The 14,083-nt window shown below is 41.2% G+C and overlaps 3 protein-coding genes across 3 annotated transcripts; 2 read left to right on the forward strand and 1 right to left on the reverse strand.

The window, feature by feature from the left end:
• Window positions 1-2,733: 2,733 nt before the first annotated feature.
• LOC137781539 (apolipoprotein A-IV-like) lies at window positions 2,734-3,766 on the reverse strand. The gene is made up of 3 exons (XM_068570359.1): window positions 3,727-3,766; window positions 3,436-3,586; window positions 2,734-3,310 (listed from the first exon to the last, which is right to left on the reverse strand). The coding sequence occupies exons 1-3, from the start codon at window positions 3,764-3,766 to the stop codon at window positions 2,734-2,736; spliced, it is 768 nt and encodes a 255-aa protein (XP_068426460.1).
• Window positions 3,767-6,309: 2,543 nt separating this feature from the next.
• On the forward strand, window positions 6,310-7,356 carry apoa4b.2 (apolipoprotein A-IV b, tandem duplicate 2). The gene is made up of 3 exons (XM_068570440.1): window positions 6,310-6,349; window positions 6,522-6,672; window positions 6,777-7,356. The coding sequence occupies exons 1-3, from the start codon at window positions 6,310-6,312 to the stop codon at window positions 7,354-7,356; spliced, it is 771 nt and encodes a 256-aa protein (XP_068426541.1).
• A 3,974-nt stretch (window positions 7,357-11,330) lies between these two features.
• On the forward strand, window positions 11,331-13,586 carry apoeb (apolipoprotein Eb). The gene is made up of 5 exons (XM_068569272.1): window positions 11,331-11,387; window positions 11,728-11,800; window positions 11,892-12,042; window positions 12,237-12,524; window positions 12,603-13,586. The coding sequence occupies exons 2-5, from the start codon at window positions 11,758-11,760 to the stop codon at window positions 12,949-12,951; spliced, it is 831 nt and encodes a 276-aa protein (XP_068425373.1). The 5' UTR covers window positions 11,331-11,387; window positions 11,728-11,757; the 3' UTR covers window positions 12,952-13,586.
• The last annotated feature ends 497 nt before the right edge of the window (window positions 13,587-14,083 follow it).

Below are 14,083 nucleotides of genomic sequence, written 5' to 3' on the forward strand. Positions count from 1 at the left end.
ACTCTTTAGGGTCACGGGGCGCTGGAGCCGATCCCAGCTGTCAATGGGCGAAGACAGAGTCCAATATCTGTGATATAATAAATATAGTATGGAACTGTGCTGATTGACTTTACTGCAACCAGCTCATAGTATGTCTTGAATAATTTTATATAATGTAGAAGGGCAAAGTTTATTATATCATAAATGGTTAGTATATTATATTAAATATTTTTTATAATTAATGTCAAAGTACATGTCAGTCGTAGTATATTGAGTCCTAATATTGTTATATAAAATGTCATAGTATTTATTACCTACCATAACATTCTTTTAAGCATTCTATAACATTTTCATTGCATATTTTTATATACATTTTTTAGAACGTATAAAGGTATAAGTTTTAAATTGGACTTTTAGTTCTCACTAAATGTATGTTATTTATGTGCCACCAATACCTTATTCCCACTCAAGCTCTTACTCTGACCTGTCACAGTTTCACCACAGGGTGGCAGTCTAGCCTCTTTTATACATCCCAGCTCTCCATGTTGCAGAATTTAACAATCATTTGGCAAGGATTCTGGCTAAAGGCAACTTGTGTAAACCCCCCCCACAAACTCAGTGTGGTGTTTTTTTAAAAAGATTTTTTTTTTTTTAAAGATTTAAAAAAAAAAAATTCTTTAAATTGGAGTAATAAGTTAAGGTATACAAAAGCATAAAATGGAAGTACTAAAGTAAACTAAGTACCTCAAAATGACAGTGGTTGTGTAAACTTATACAATCTCTTTCTACCACTGCTATATATTGGCAGCTCATGTGTTGCTCAAGTCCACTGCTAAAACCAATATTTAAGAGATAAATAGACAAACCCAACCTGTGGAATTCATAGACAATACTTTTTATAAATCATCTACCCCTGCTTTACAATGGCCATGTTATACATACACTTCCAGTATTTTTGAAGTCCAAAACAAATTGCTTTCTGAATAATACTTCCTTTTTTAGGCTTGTAGCTGTTGATTGAAAGTGGAACCTTTTTATACGTGAAGTGAAAAGAAAACCTCCCGGAGAAAGTATTATCAAACTATATAAACAGTAGCTTCAAGTGTTTAAGTGTTTTGACAAGCAATCCCGAAGGTACACAACACTGATAGAGTATAATTATTACATAAAACATATAGAGGGATGGTGGGACTACTAAAGTGGTGTTTTTTCGCAGGAGACGAATAGTATTCATCCTGTGTCCTAACATGTCCTCGCTCGTGTCGGTTTAGTTTCTTAATCCAGATTCAGACTGGTGTTCTTCATCGGGTACTTGTCAACACTTGCCATATAACTGCACCTTCATGGTGTCAACACTAAAATCAAGAAATGTCTGTGAGAAACGTGTCTGACCATTTTAATGTGAGAGCGGAATAGACAACTCAGTTATGGATGTCTCCCATTACATTTCAATTAAAAGTGTTTTGCGCAGAAAAAAATCTGACACATTCTCATTTTATTCAATTTAAAATGGCATATTCATTTTGATGGAATTTTGAAATTTCAAAACCAAACAATTATTCATGTCATAAAAACCTAGAATTGCACAACCTCTTTTTGTTGTAAATATACAGCATACCGCCTTAACCTCCTACTATTGACAGTGCCAACATCCAACATGGAGTGTCAGAGTCCAATGACAACAACACTGCACTGAAGGAAATGTGAGATATCCAGATATCTCAAGTAATATCACATATTATAAACTTGACTGTGGGATGAAGGGGTCGACATGGAATAGTTAGCTATCAGGCTACAGTGAGTAAAAGGTAAGGCACTTATAAGATAAAGCCTTGTGTCCTATTGTACTCTACAAGTCCCTAGAATTACACTTCCCCTTATTGTGATTGCAGCAATTTAAAGTGCTACATTCAGTGAGATCACTGCTGTTCAAACGACAGCAACGCTTTCCGAGACTTTACAAATGCAAATCTGATCTCACGTTTTCATGCATCAGGTGGTTTTAACACCTAATTAGCACTTGTGTGGGCACAGAGGATAACTATTCACACCGAATTGTTAGTCAAAGCAGCCAAAAGGCATCGTTAAGGCATTGAGCCCAACGGCCACTTTCTAATACAGGAAGTAGACGCAGGTCTGTTCCTTTCAAACAACAACTCAGACCGCTGAGAGGAGGGAGGTGTTCTGTGACGCACACGTTTCTTTAGAACAAGACACATCTTGCTTTGATCACTGTGGTGACAAACAGATGTTAACTGTTGTTTTGATATAGATAGAAGGTTGTTCCTCAACTGTTGCTGCTGGTGTGACGAGCAGATCGGTGCTTGTGGAGATGAAAAGATGGTTGTAATAGAGGTCCATAGGACGTTGTAAATGCACTTAGCTAGAACTGTTACATGAGCTGGTCTGATTTCAGAACAGGGTTTTTATGTGGAGAAGTTTTTTCCTGTCGGCAGTCGGGCTCATGAATAGAGCCCGGGTCGCCCACTGACTCTGTCACCCCCCCGGTTGTACATTTACGTAATATTCTATTACAGACTACAAATACACCTTCTTCAGATTCTTCTATTTATTTGTGTCAACTTACAGAAATTACAAAAAAACTACATTCCAGTCACAAAGTTCACAACAGTAATATTTACATATTTGACGAGTGCAGAAGTTTGCTTTGCACTAAGTAATAAATATAGTTTATAGTACAATTCAGATATTTCATGCTTTTTGATAAATGACGGAGCAGGTGTTGAGGTTGACTTAGTTGCCTTCGACAAAAGATTGATAGAGGGACATGAGCTGGGCCTGGAGGTCCTGGGCATAGGGGTCCAGCTTTTCCCTCAGATCCTCAGCATAAGGGGCTACCATCTGTTTCACCACATTAGCTCTCTGAGTCAGCTCACCCTGGACCTTCTCAGTCATGGGCGCCACACTATCCTGGAAGTCCTGCAGGTGCTGGTCCACCTTCAGCTTCAGGTCATCGGTGTAAGGCCCCAGCTGAGCCTGCAGATCCTTCACACTCTGCTCCAAGTTGGCCTTGAGCTCCTCACTCTTCTGCATCAGGATGGTCTTCAGGCCTTCAGAGTCCATGGACTCTGCGTAGGGGGCCAGCTCCTGTTTGAGCTGCTCCACTCTCTGCTGGATCTGGGCCTTCATGTCCTCGGTGTAGGGCTCCAGCTTTTCCCTGACAGTGCTCAGCTCCTGAGTCAGCACATTTCTCAGCACATCGGCTTCTGCTGTGATCTTGGCCATCAGGTCCTGGGCTGCAGGTGGAAGCTGCTCCTGCAGAGTGAATGCATACTTGCTGGCTATGTCAGTGCTGTCTGCCAGGCGGGCACTAGAAGACAGACACAGTAATCGATAGAGCATAAGAGGTTTGTGCAATACATACCAATCTCATACACTGTGTAACACAATTCACTAACAGAGCAAATCATCATGGTGCTTTGTCACACAACTTACTTGACTTCCTGTCCAAACTGTGATTTCCTGATCATCTGGAGGGTGTCATCAGCTGTCTGGGTGGCCTTGGCAATGTAGTCCCAGAAAGCATCCGTTAGCACCTCCAGCTGTGGCTTGGGTGCATCGGCATAGAAGAGGTTGGCATGACAGCCTGAAGGATGGACACAAGCACAGCTTGAGAACAGTGCAGATTTTCAGCCTTCAGTTAATTGTGAGTGCTCTTAGTTGCTGAATGCCGTATTGTAGCTTTGACTATAAAAAGACAAGCAAAGAAAACAGCTTGCAACTTACCAGACAGCACTGCAACAGCTAGTACAACAAACACCTTCATGACTGCGTCTTGCTGAAAAAAAAAAGATCCTGTTAACCTTTAAGAAGCAGTATAAATGTTGCAATAATTAATTTGCTGATTAACATTTTCTTTGGAGTGTAGTGTGATTCTCACCTGCTCTTGGCTTGTTTGTCTCTGAGAGTTAAGCAGGTTTGTAGGTGCCTCAGACTCGCACTTCCATGTATATATACTGAAGCCGCATGCCAATTGTAGTCAAGAGCCCAAAGTCCAAGAGTCCCTTCCATGTTGTCACAATGGCTCTCTTCCTGCTTCTGGGGCCTCTCAGGACTACGATCACATGACTACTGAAGCTATGATGCAGACACACTGACACAATCTTTACAGTATGAAGCGGTGATGTGGCTCTCGGTAATGTTCTGACAATAAAACCTTCTTACAACTTACAACTGATCTGATCTTTGATCCCTCTCTAGAAAGCATTTGGTAAATAACAATTAACTACCTTTGTAGTCCAGTGTAAACAGCCTGCAGATCTTCAGATAACCGTGGCATGTGGACTTTGTATGAGGGTTAAACAACGTGTATAAAATAGCACAGGCACTACTTTTTTTTTTTTTTTACAGTGAAAAATGTTAAACCTAATCATACATATTGTCATATTTTAATAAAAGTTTAGCAAATATAGCATAGTAGAATATATTCCAACAGGTTTAAATTTCAGGCCGTCATGGCAGATGGAGAGAATTATTTTCAGAGTAACAGGAAAATAAGAAAGGAGATTTTAAAGCACTTAGTGTTCTCACTCTGTCTGAGAAAGTGGCATTAAAAAATAAATGTAGCGTTCAAGAGATACCATTTATTTTTGAAATAACAGAAACATTTCCCTCAGCAGGACACGAGTGGGAGCGCACCTCTTGAACGCTTGAGTGCCTACACTTTTTTTTGACATGACAGCATGTCAGATACTAAAATTTGTTGAAAAACTCTATTGGCTGATTGTTTTAAAAGAGCAGGATGCAACAAAACACAGACTCAAACATGAAGCCTTGAAAGTACAGTACACAACCTGAACATCATGGCAGTGAACAAGAGACAGTGTTTGCAGTTGAAGGGTCTTCTGTGAGACCCCCACTGAAATTTGTTGTCACATCATTTTAAATATTTTTTTCCGTATTTGTAGCTGTTTGCTACCAAGTGATTTACGGCGCCTTACTTGAAATTATGATATTATATTTATTTTCTGACATGATTCTCAATGTAACTCAGTTTGGCAAATCTCAGTGCGCAAATTCAACTTTACAAGCCTGTCTGTCTTAATACTGTTTATGGTAACTGGGCTTTAGAGGTCAGTATAGTGCATTTAAGTGTGTACCTAAATGCACCGTGACGGCAGAAGAGTAGGCCCAATATTTGAAGTCATGTAATAGCAATACTCACTTGGTCATGCTTAATGTTAAGATGTTGTCTACTAGCAATAAATCAAAAAATGTTTTTTCTTCCTTTTTTTTTTTTTTTTTTTTACAAGTACAAGTCCATTTTGAAAACTGCTTCATGGTTCAAACTGTTCACCTGTACAAATTATTACTATAACATTTTAAATATATTGACAATACCAAAAGAAGCAGGAGATAAAATACAGAAACACATTTGTATAAAAGTCTTAATAGACTCTCAGTGCAAAAATGATCAAATATTGTCGATAATATGTTCTCGTTTCAAGTCTCAGACACTGTGTAGGATAATTTATGGTCCTAGAATAGTAAATTACAATACTATGCTGCTCTTTAAAGATGGTTTCAGAGAAGTGGACCATGATGTGTTTGATCTGGACTGAAGGTGTTTGAGTCTGCAAACCTTTGGCCCAATATACACAGAGTAGACACATACCAGGACCATGAGCCACTGTGACGTAAGCTGGTACATATCAAGTGAATAGAAACAATAAAACATTCACTGTATATCTAATCAAAGCTGGACATCAAAGAAATTAAGAAGAGAGGTTGTGTGTGTTATCTGTGGCTACGAAGAGTCGCTCAGTGATTACACACAGGTCTATCTGTATGAACAGACAGGCCTGTGAGGACAAAGTACATTTCGGCTTTAAGGATTTTGTCAGACTCTAACACTGAAGAATTACACACTCATTTCGGTCATGTACAAATAAAAAATGAAATCAGACAAGTTGTCATTTATATTATTAAGCTGTAGTAAAATGATGTACAGTATGTCATTGTGTGTGTGCGTTGGAGTAAGAGTTTGGGCTGGTGCATGTGTACGGCAAGAATTTATGGCAAAGTTTCAGTGAGGACAGCAGGGTGAGTCAAGGTGACAGCAAGACAATGAATTAACTACCCTTGTACCTCTGGACTTTGGGATCGTTACAGTCTGGCTTGCTATATAAGCAGCAGACGCTCACCAGCTGAGCACAAGCGCTGCAAAGTGGACTCGCAGATACACTCGCAAACTCAGGTAAGATGATGAAGAATTAGCTTGAAGTAGCAGATGAGCTTTTTACTTGAAGTACTTCTTGGTGACAATGCTTTGCTAACCATAACATCCTTTTGTTATCAGATCTAAGAGCCATGAAGGTCTTTGCTGTGCTCGTCCTTGCTGTTTTCAGCAGTGAGTATAATAACAAATTAGCATTATTAATTTTTGGAGCATGAAAAAGTATTTATTTAAAATAACTGCATGCCTTGCTCTCAATATATAATAATATAAATGGCTTACAATTTCAAATCAGGCTGAAATATGTTGAGCTGTTCTTCAAACTGTTTCTGTGTCTATTCAACAGGCTGTCAAGCCAACCTTTTCTATGCTGATGCACCCAAGCCACAGCTGGATGTGCTGACTGATGCCTTCTGGGACTATGTGGCCAAGGCCACCCAGACAGCTGATGACACCGTTGCCATGATCAGGAAGACTCAGTTTGGACAGGATGTCAGGTATGTCGGACTAGACCATTAGGGCCGTTGTTGACTGCATTTCCATCTCACAAAAAAAAGAAGTAAACGTAAAACTTTATCTCATTGTTCCCTCTCTTGTCTAGTGCCCGTCTGACCGAGAGCGCCGATGTCGCCAGCAAGTATGCAGTCAGCCTGCAGGAGCAGCTTCCCCCTGCAGCCCAGGACCTGATCACCAAAGTGACCACAGAGGCTGATGTGCTGAGAGAGCGTGTGAACCAGGAGCTGAGCACTGTCAGGGAAAAGCTGGAGCCCTACACCGAGGACATGAAGGCCCAGATCCAGCAGAGAGTGGAGCAGCTCAAACAGGAGCTGGCCCCCTACGCAGAGTCCGTGGACACTGAGGCCCTCAGAGCCACCCTGATGCAGAAGAGTGAGGAGCTCAAGGCCAACTTGGAGCAGAGTGTGAAGGATCTGCAGGCTCAGCTGGGGCCTTACACCGATGACCTGAAGCTGAAGGTGGACCAGCACCTGCAGGAGTTCAAGGAGAGTGTGGCACCCGCGACGGAGAAGGTCCAGGTTGAGCTGAACCAGAGAGCCCAGCAGGTGAAAGAATTGGCTGCCCCATACGTGGAAGAGCTGAGGGAAAGGCTGGACCCCTATGCCCAGGACCTCCAGGCCCAGCTCACCTCCCTCTACGAGTCTTTCATTGCTAAAGCCCACTAAGAACACCTCATTTTATACAGGAATGAACAGCATCTAATAAACACAATGCCCAGATCCACAAAAACGTATTCATGTTTTAATAATGTGAAAACAAAAGTTCACTACTATTGAAAGTTGGAATTGTCTTAAACTATATATATATTTAAAGTATTAAAAGACAAGATAAGGTGTTGGTCTGTGACCAGATACTGTGTTATCTTTCTATACTATGAAAATGAAAGGCATAACATAAACTTGTCAGTCTGTTGCTTATTTACAAAGTCCTGGGGAAGTTTTAGAGAGTGGATGCTCGGTGCCAAATGTATCATTAAATAAACAAAAACATGTGAAAAAAAGCAATTACAATATGGTTACTGGCACGTGGTTACTCATGTATACGTGAATAAATGGTTTGATAATCAGCTTTTAAAAAAGTATATTTTCTTCATTGTTTAAAACATAAAAACGAACATTTTTGGACTTTGATAATAATTAGTGCCACCTAGTGAACATATAAAGTCACTACATTATATCCCTAATATATATCCCTATATATTATATAGCGGCCAGCCGTTACTTTCGGCAGAAGCAAGAAAGCATTAAACTTTCGCTCCACATAAAAATAAGTTGGGAATAAATCCTCTCTTGTTTGTTCGGTTCATGTTGCAAAACCTTGCCCCCCGCTGCCACGCCCCTGTACGATTAAGTTGTGGGTCTTGGATAGGGCATGTTCAGGTTTGCCTTTGCAGGTCTGGAAGTTCACATAAACATATCCTGCTTCCACCTTGTTTTTTTATTTTCCCCTTTGTGCCTCCATCCCTGCTGCCAGATTGCTCCCACGCTGCCTTTCCCAGTGGCAAACAACATTCCTCGGTTCTGCCCCCATTTGTCGCTGACTATGCTCATAATTAACCCCCCGAGCACACTCACAGCACTGAGTTCACAATAGTCTGATTATGTGAAGGTTTCTGTTCATATTTCAAATCATATATTGTTATACCGTTCCTGATTTATTAATACAAATACTTAATGGGTTTCAGTGGATTAAGAATCCAACGCTTAACATTTCTTCTACTTTGTGTTCTACAGTATTACAATAATTAAGTCACGATACCAGTTTGCACTTTGTACCTAAAGCTTTAGAAAATTTGTTTTGAGCTTCAAAACGTTATTACACCTTTTTATAAGAAAATAAAAAAAACCTGAAAAGCAACAAGATTTTTTTTTCAGCCTTTGTAATCAGACAAGACACAATAGATCAAAAAATAAGAAAGACAAATCCATGTTGACTGCAGATCACTTACAATTACTTTCTACGGCAAGACAGGTGATCTTTTTTGGGGGGGATTAGCAACCCTGAGACTGTAAGCTATGCACATTGTCATAGTTAGACACTAAGCGTTGTGTTGGGCTTATTATCCAACTCCCAGCATGAAAGTGAACAAACGTATTTCCTAAAATGTCAAGCTATTCTTACTTAAATGCAATTCATGCTGATTTCCACTCATGCTCAGCCAAATAAAATACTTGTGATTATTAAGAAACAAGTTTCTTCTCTGCTTGAACATGAGACTGAGGCTCCAAAAAATAATGACAGCATGCAGCAATGACACTCAGGGTTAATTTTGTTGATGGACACGCATGAGCTGCTATGCATCAAACCTCGGACCTCTTCATTCCAGTGAGACGGTGCTATAAACACGACAGCCCTGCTCAGACAATTGGCTCAGGCTGCACACATCAGCTGACTCTGAGATGGATGGAGGAAAAACACTCCATTTTGAACTTGAACACCCTGATTACAAACGTTTAACCCACAGACTCAACTGCAGTAACCTCACTGACTCGTTTTCGCCTGTTTGGAGGGATGAGATCTTAACTAAAAACCTCATTCTTCAAACCAGCTGACAGAAACAGTCATCTCGCTGGGGTTACGTTTGTTCATGCCATCTAAGTAGACGTCAATCATTGCCTGTGTTATTGTGGAGCAAAAGGAGAAGCCGCTGTAGTTTTGATGACTGCGCGTGATACCTTACTGTATTACCTCTTGCTTTTTCTTGAATCTCTCTGATTCACTTCCCCCCCGTTCAACCAAGTCAGGCATGCCATTCAGAGTTTGTGCCGTCCTGTGACCTTTGTTGGTGCGTATAGTTTGCTCATTTTGGTCCAACATAGCTGCAGAATGCACGCACAAAATATGTAGTTAATGTTTGTTATCGCCATGCTGGAAATGCAGCTCAGTGGTGTAGGTGAATGTTTCAGAGGAGCTCAAACATGTTCTGGAATCAAAACAAAAACAGTCATTATGTGACAATGTTTTAGGCAGATTACTGATCTTGATTTGTTTGTGCGTTTGAACTGGATGGGACTTGTTATCTAGCTGAACATACAGTATCTGTCTGTTTGCAACACATCTCCTCCTTAACCCACAGTTGACCCCTTTGGGTTATCACACACTAATGCTATCATGTTCTCACACTAATTATCTAACCAAGCCAACCCATTTAAACTTTGTTCCTGTGTAAAGTTGATTTTCAGGAAAAGAAAATAATGTTTGGGTGACAACACAGAGCCCAACACTGACCTTTGCCCCCTAAAGGGCAAAGGTCAGTGATCGAATCAGAGCAAGAAACAACGATTATTCGGGACAGTTTTGCTCTGCAAAATGAGGTAAAACACCTTCTTTCTGTATCAAACATCCCCTTTAATCTCCCAATGAAAAATAAATCCTATTCATTTCTTGTCCTCTGTATACAAACATCATATAAAAAGATATGTTTTTTTTCCTCCATGGTTCCTGTATAATTTACTTTGTATTGTCCAGTTTTCATGTAATACAAATAGTTGATGCCCTCTGTACTTTATTACTTGTAATCCTTCTTGTACCTGCCATATGTGTTGGGGGTTGTGTGACTGAAGGGGGTAGATAGTTGGGGTGTCAACGGTCAGCAACGGCAGATCATTTAGTTCACAATGCAAGTGTAAAAGGGTATTCGCGTCTAGGCGTCAGGGGAATTATTCCCATGAGAACACTTGGTGATCAGGATCAAAGAAATACCTGCAAAGTTGTTGTGACTTAACACAAAACCTGCAATGCACATGGAGGAAAAGTAGCACACCACCCTGTATTAAAAGTAAAGGTGTCTAAGAATAATGGAACTAGCAGCAAAATATGTTGAAGAATCAGAAGCACTGATTTCACTACCGATTTACAATTTGTGGCAGACACTGAAGCGATCCTGATGCAATCATGATTCATAGTTCATCTTTCTAAGTAACTATTGTTCTGATAAATGCTTTTATTTCTGTTTTCAGTGGTGGGGGGAGGGGTGTGGGGGGGATTAACAAAGTACATTTACTCAATTGAATTTAGGCACACATTGAAGGTTCATTGTTTGTGCTCAATTGGTCAATTTTTTATGTTATCTTATACTCCAACTCCACATTCCAGACATAAATGCAGTGTTTCATTCTCCAATACATTGCTTCATTGGCCACCATAGTTACTTTACAGACTCGGGTTATGTAATAATTTAAACAAAGCACTATAAAACTGATTGACAGCTTAATCTCACCAGCCTTGTATGGGAGTATCTTACATTGTATACCACATTGTAGTGAGACTACAATTTGAGTAAAAGATGAAGACTAGTCCAACCTCGGAGTACAGAAATAATGAAAAAAGTAAAGCAGGCTCCCCAAAAACTTCTGAAAATGTAATTTGTTATTTTTCTAACACATGGAAGGTTCACTGTTGTGCAGGCTGTGTAAGTCGTGGAGAAAAAAAACACGACGTGAAACTTCCACCGTGTTATTCTCGTGACATCCAGATTGCTTAATCAACCAAACAATACAAACCTGTGAGAACTTCGGACGCGGTGTTGGTGAAGCGTTGCGTGGAGGGAAACCGGAATCCGTGCAGACAAATCATCATCACCACGTGAAAGCTCGCGGGCATCCACCCCTCCCCCTCCTCGCGCAACGGTCTCCTGCCACTGTATAAAAACCCACAGTCACCATGCAGGGAGCACAGAGGAAGCGCAACCCCTCAGGTGAGTGGTAGGACCGCACCGCACGGCGCGAGGCTTATGGCGACTGCTCATGTCCACGTTAGAATCGGGATTTCTTGTTTGAGATCGTCATGCTGCTTAGTTATACCACGTGGCGATATTTATTCAAAACGGTGGCTTTTTTTTAATTGAAAAAACTAAAACCTTGATGTTTTTTAATATATCATTCATTTATATGTATAAATATATATAGTGCTTAACATTATAGTCTTGCAAGGAGGAAGTTTGTTCAGCTGTAATACTTGATGGCAGAATTTCAGTTTAATGCCCCCCCCCCCCCCCCACCCTCTTTTTAATTTTTAATTTTTTTTTAAATTTGCAGCAGTATCTGTCTATCCAACAACCACCAACCATGAAGGCTGTAGCTCTGATCCTTGCTCTGGCGGTCATCACTGGTAAGTGCACTGACTTGGTCTCGGCTTGGCAACACTAATTCATTGATCAGATTTGTTTATTTATCCAATCTTTCCACTGTTCCCATATTAGGCTGCAATGCCCGTGTTGTGCGCCAGACTGATGCCACCACAAGATGGGAAGAAACTGTGGATCGTTTCTGGCAGTACATCGCTGACCTGAACCAAAAGGCTGATGCAGTGGTGCACGACCTCAAGGCCTCTCAGCTCACCAGGGAGCTAGAGTAAGTTAATGTTACATTATCTTATCATCATGTTTTCAATAGGCAAGGCTTAGTTAATCCTTAGTTTCACTACCTCCACCTCCACACTTTTATCTTGGTCTCATTTCCAAACATGTTCTTCTGAGAACCCACATCCTTGAACTGGTTACAATCCTAATTTGTCATGTGTGACCATCTTGTTCTCCTGCCTGCAGCACTCTGATCACCGACAGCATGGCAGAGCTGACCGCATATAGAGATGACATCAATACTAAGCTGACCCCCTACACTGCTAGCTCCACTGGACAGATTTCTCAGGACCTGCAGCTTCTGGCCAACAAACTCCAGAAGGACATGCTGGATGCCAAGGAGCGCAGCACTGAGTATCTGGGTGAGCTCAAGACCATGATGGCGCAGAACTCCGAGGATGTTCGCGGCCGCATCGGCTCCTATTCCCACAAGCTGAAGAAACGCCTGAACAAGGACACTGAGGAGATTCGCAAGTAAGTGGAGTGACTTGTTTTACACTTCAACTTGTTTTTCTTTCCATGAAATCTAAATGTCTCCTTTGCCCTCCCAAGCACCGTGGCCACCTACCTGGGCGAGATCCAGTCCCGCTCCGCCCAGAACTTCGACAGCATGAGGGAGAATGTTGAGCCCTACGTCCAGCAGGCCAGTGACTCCGCCAGCAAGAAGCTGACTGACATCTCCACCATTCTGAAGACCCAGGCTGAAGGCTTGGGCGAGCAGCTGGAGACCCAGGCTGAAGGCATCAAGACCCAGCTGGAGTCCACCGTGCAGGACCTGCGCACCTCCCTGGAAGGCAAGATCGACGAACTGACCGAGATGATCTCCCCTTATGCCACCCAGATCCGTGAGCAGGTTGAGAACATCATGGAGAAGGTCAAGGAGACCGCTGCCACTTCATAAAGAAGAGTCTGAGTTCTTAATACCCTGGTAAAGAAGGGTGGAGTTGGGGGTTACTTCATTAGGGTGCTCTATTGTTCAGGATAAGGGGTGTGATGAGATGGCGGGGGTTGGGTGCGTCTTTTACATAACGGCCTTCAGCTGTCTGTTTGGGTTCTTTACAGCATCGTTGCCCTTTCTTCTCCCATCACCTCCCTTGATCACTGAACACTAGCTCCCCTGTCAGTAACGGCCTTTGCAACAGAAACAATTTTTGGTAATATGCTTTGCATTTCACTGTTTCGTATTGAGCTTCCTGCATTTTGTTTGGTTGTATACATAACTACTGTCCACACATATTTCTTTTCAATAAATGCACTGAATAATGATTTTTATCAGAAGATGGCCGCACAAGTGTCTGCTTGTTTTTGGAGAAGTGAGCAACTAAATTGTCCCGCTGTATTCTGTGCATTTCTTGTTGTGCTTCACACGGAACAATGTAAAACTTTTGCATTTGCTTTTTTTTTTTATTGACAATCAGTGAGTGTAATGCTGTCTGTCCTTTTTAATCTGACATTAGTGTCCCTTGTGTGTCGTATGCCCACCATGCTGCTCATTGTCAGCACACTGTGCTGAGTGAATAAAGAACTTAGAAAATATCCCCTGTTTACATTTTGTTTCTTTGATGCTTGAGTAATCTATTTAAGAGGAGGTTCAGTCACAAGTTGAAACTTCACAAAGCTACTCCTTTGTACATTTAGTCTCTATAGCAGCTGTAATGTCTAAAATAAACTGACTAAAGTAATATCCTCTTGAGCAACTTCTAATAAACTTTTTCATCATACAATTTACATTAGCAAGTGCTGCAAAAGGTGATGGGGCTAATTATGAAATGCATTTAAAAGAAGTTATTGACCGCTTTGAACACCGGGGCCCCTTGACTGTCTTACAGAAGTAATCTTACAAAAGGTTATGTTTTGTACTCTACCCCAATTGTCTCCCTTTCTTCATTTGCACTTAAGATGGCCAACCTCTACAACCCCTGTAGTTTTGCTAGTCCAGACTTGTAAAGATCTGTTCCCAGATTCTTTTCTTTTGATCCAAGCAGGAATTTGGAAACACTGCACCCTCAATTGGATTAGTTTTATGGTGATGC

This window comes from Clinocottus analis, unplaced genomic scaffold (genome assembly GCF_023055335.1).
Source record: "Clinocottus analis isolate CAN_PGR_092001 unplaced genomic scaffold, fCliAna1.0.p SCAF_9, whole genome shotgun sequence".
Taxonomy (NCBI): Eukaryota; Metazoa; Chordata; class Actinopteri; order Perciformes; family Cottidae; genus Clinocottus; species Clinocottus analis.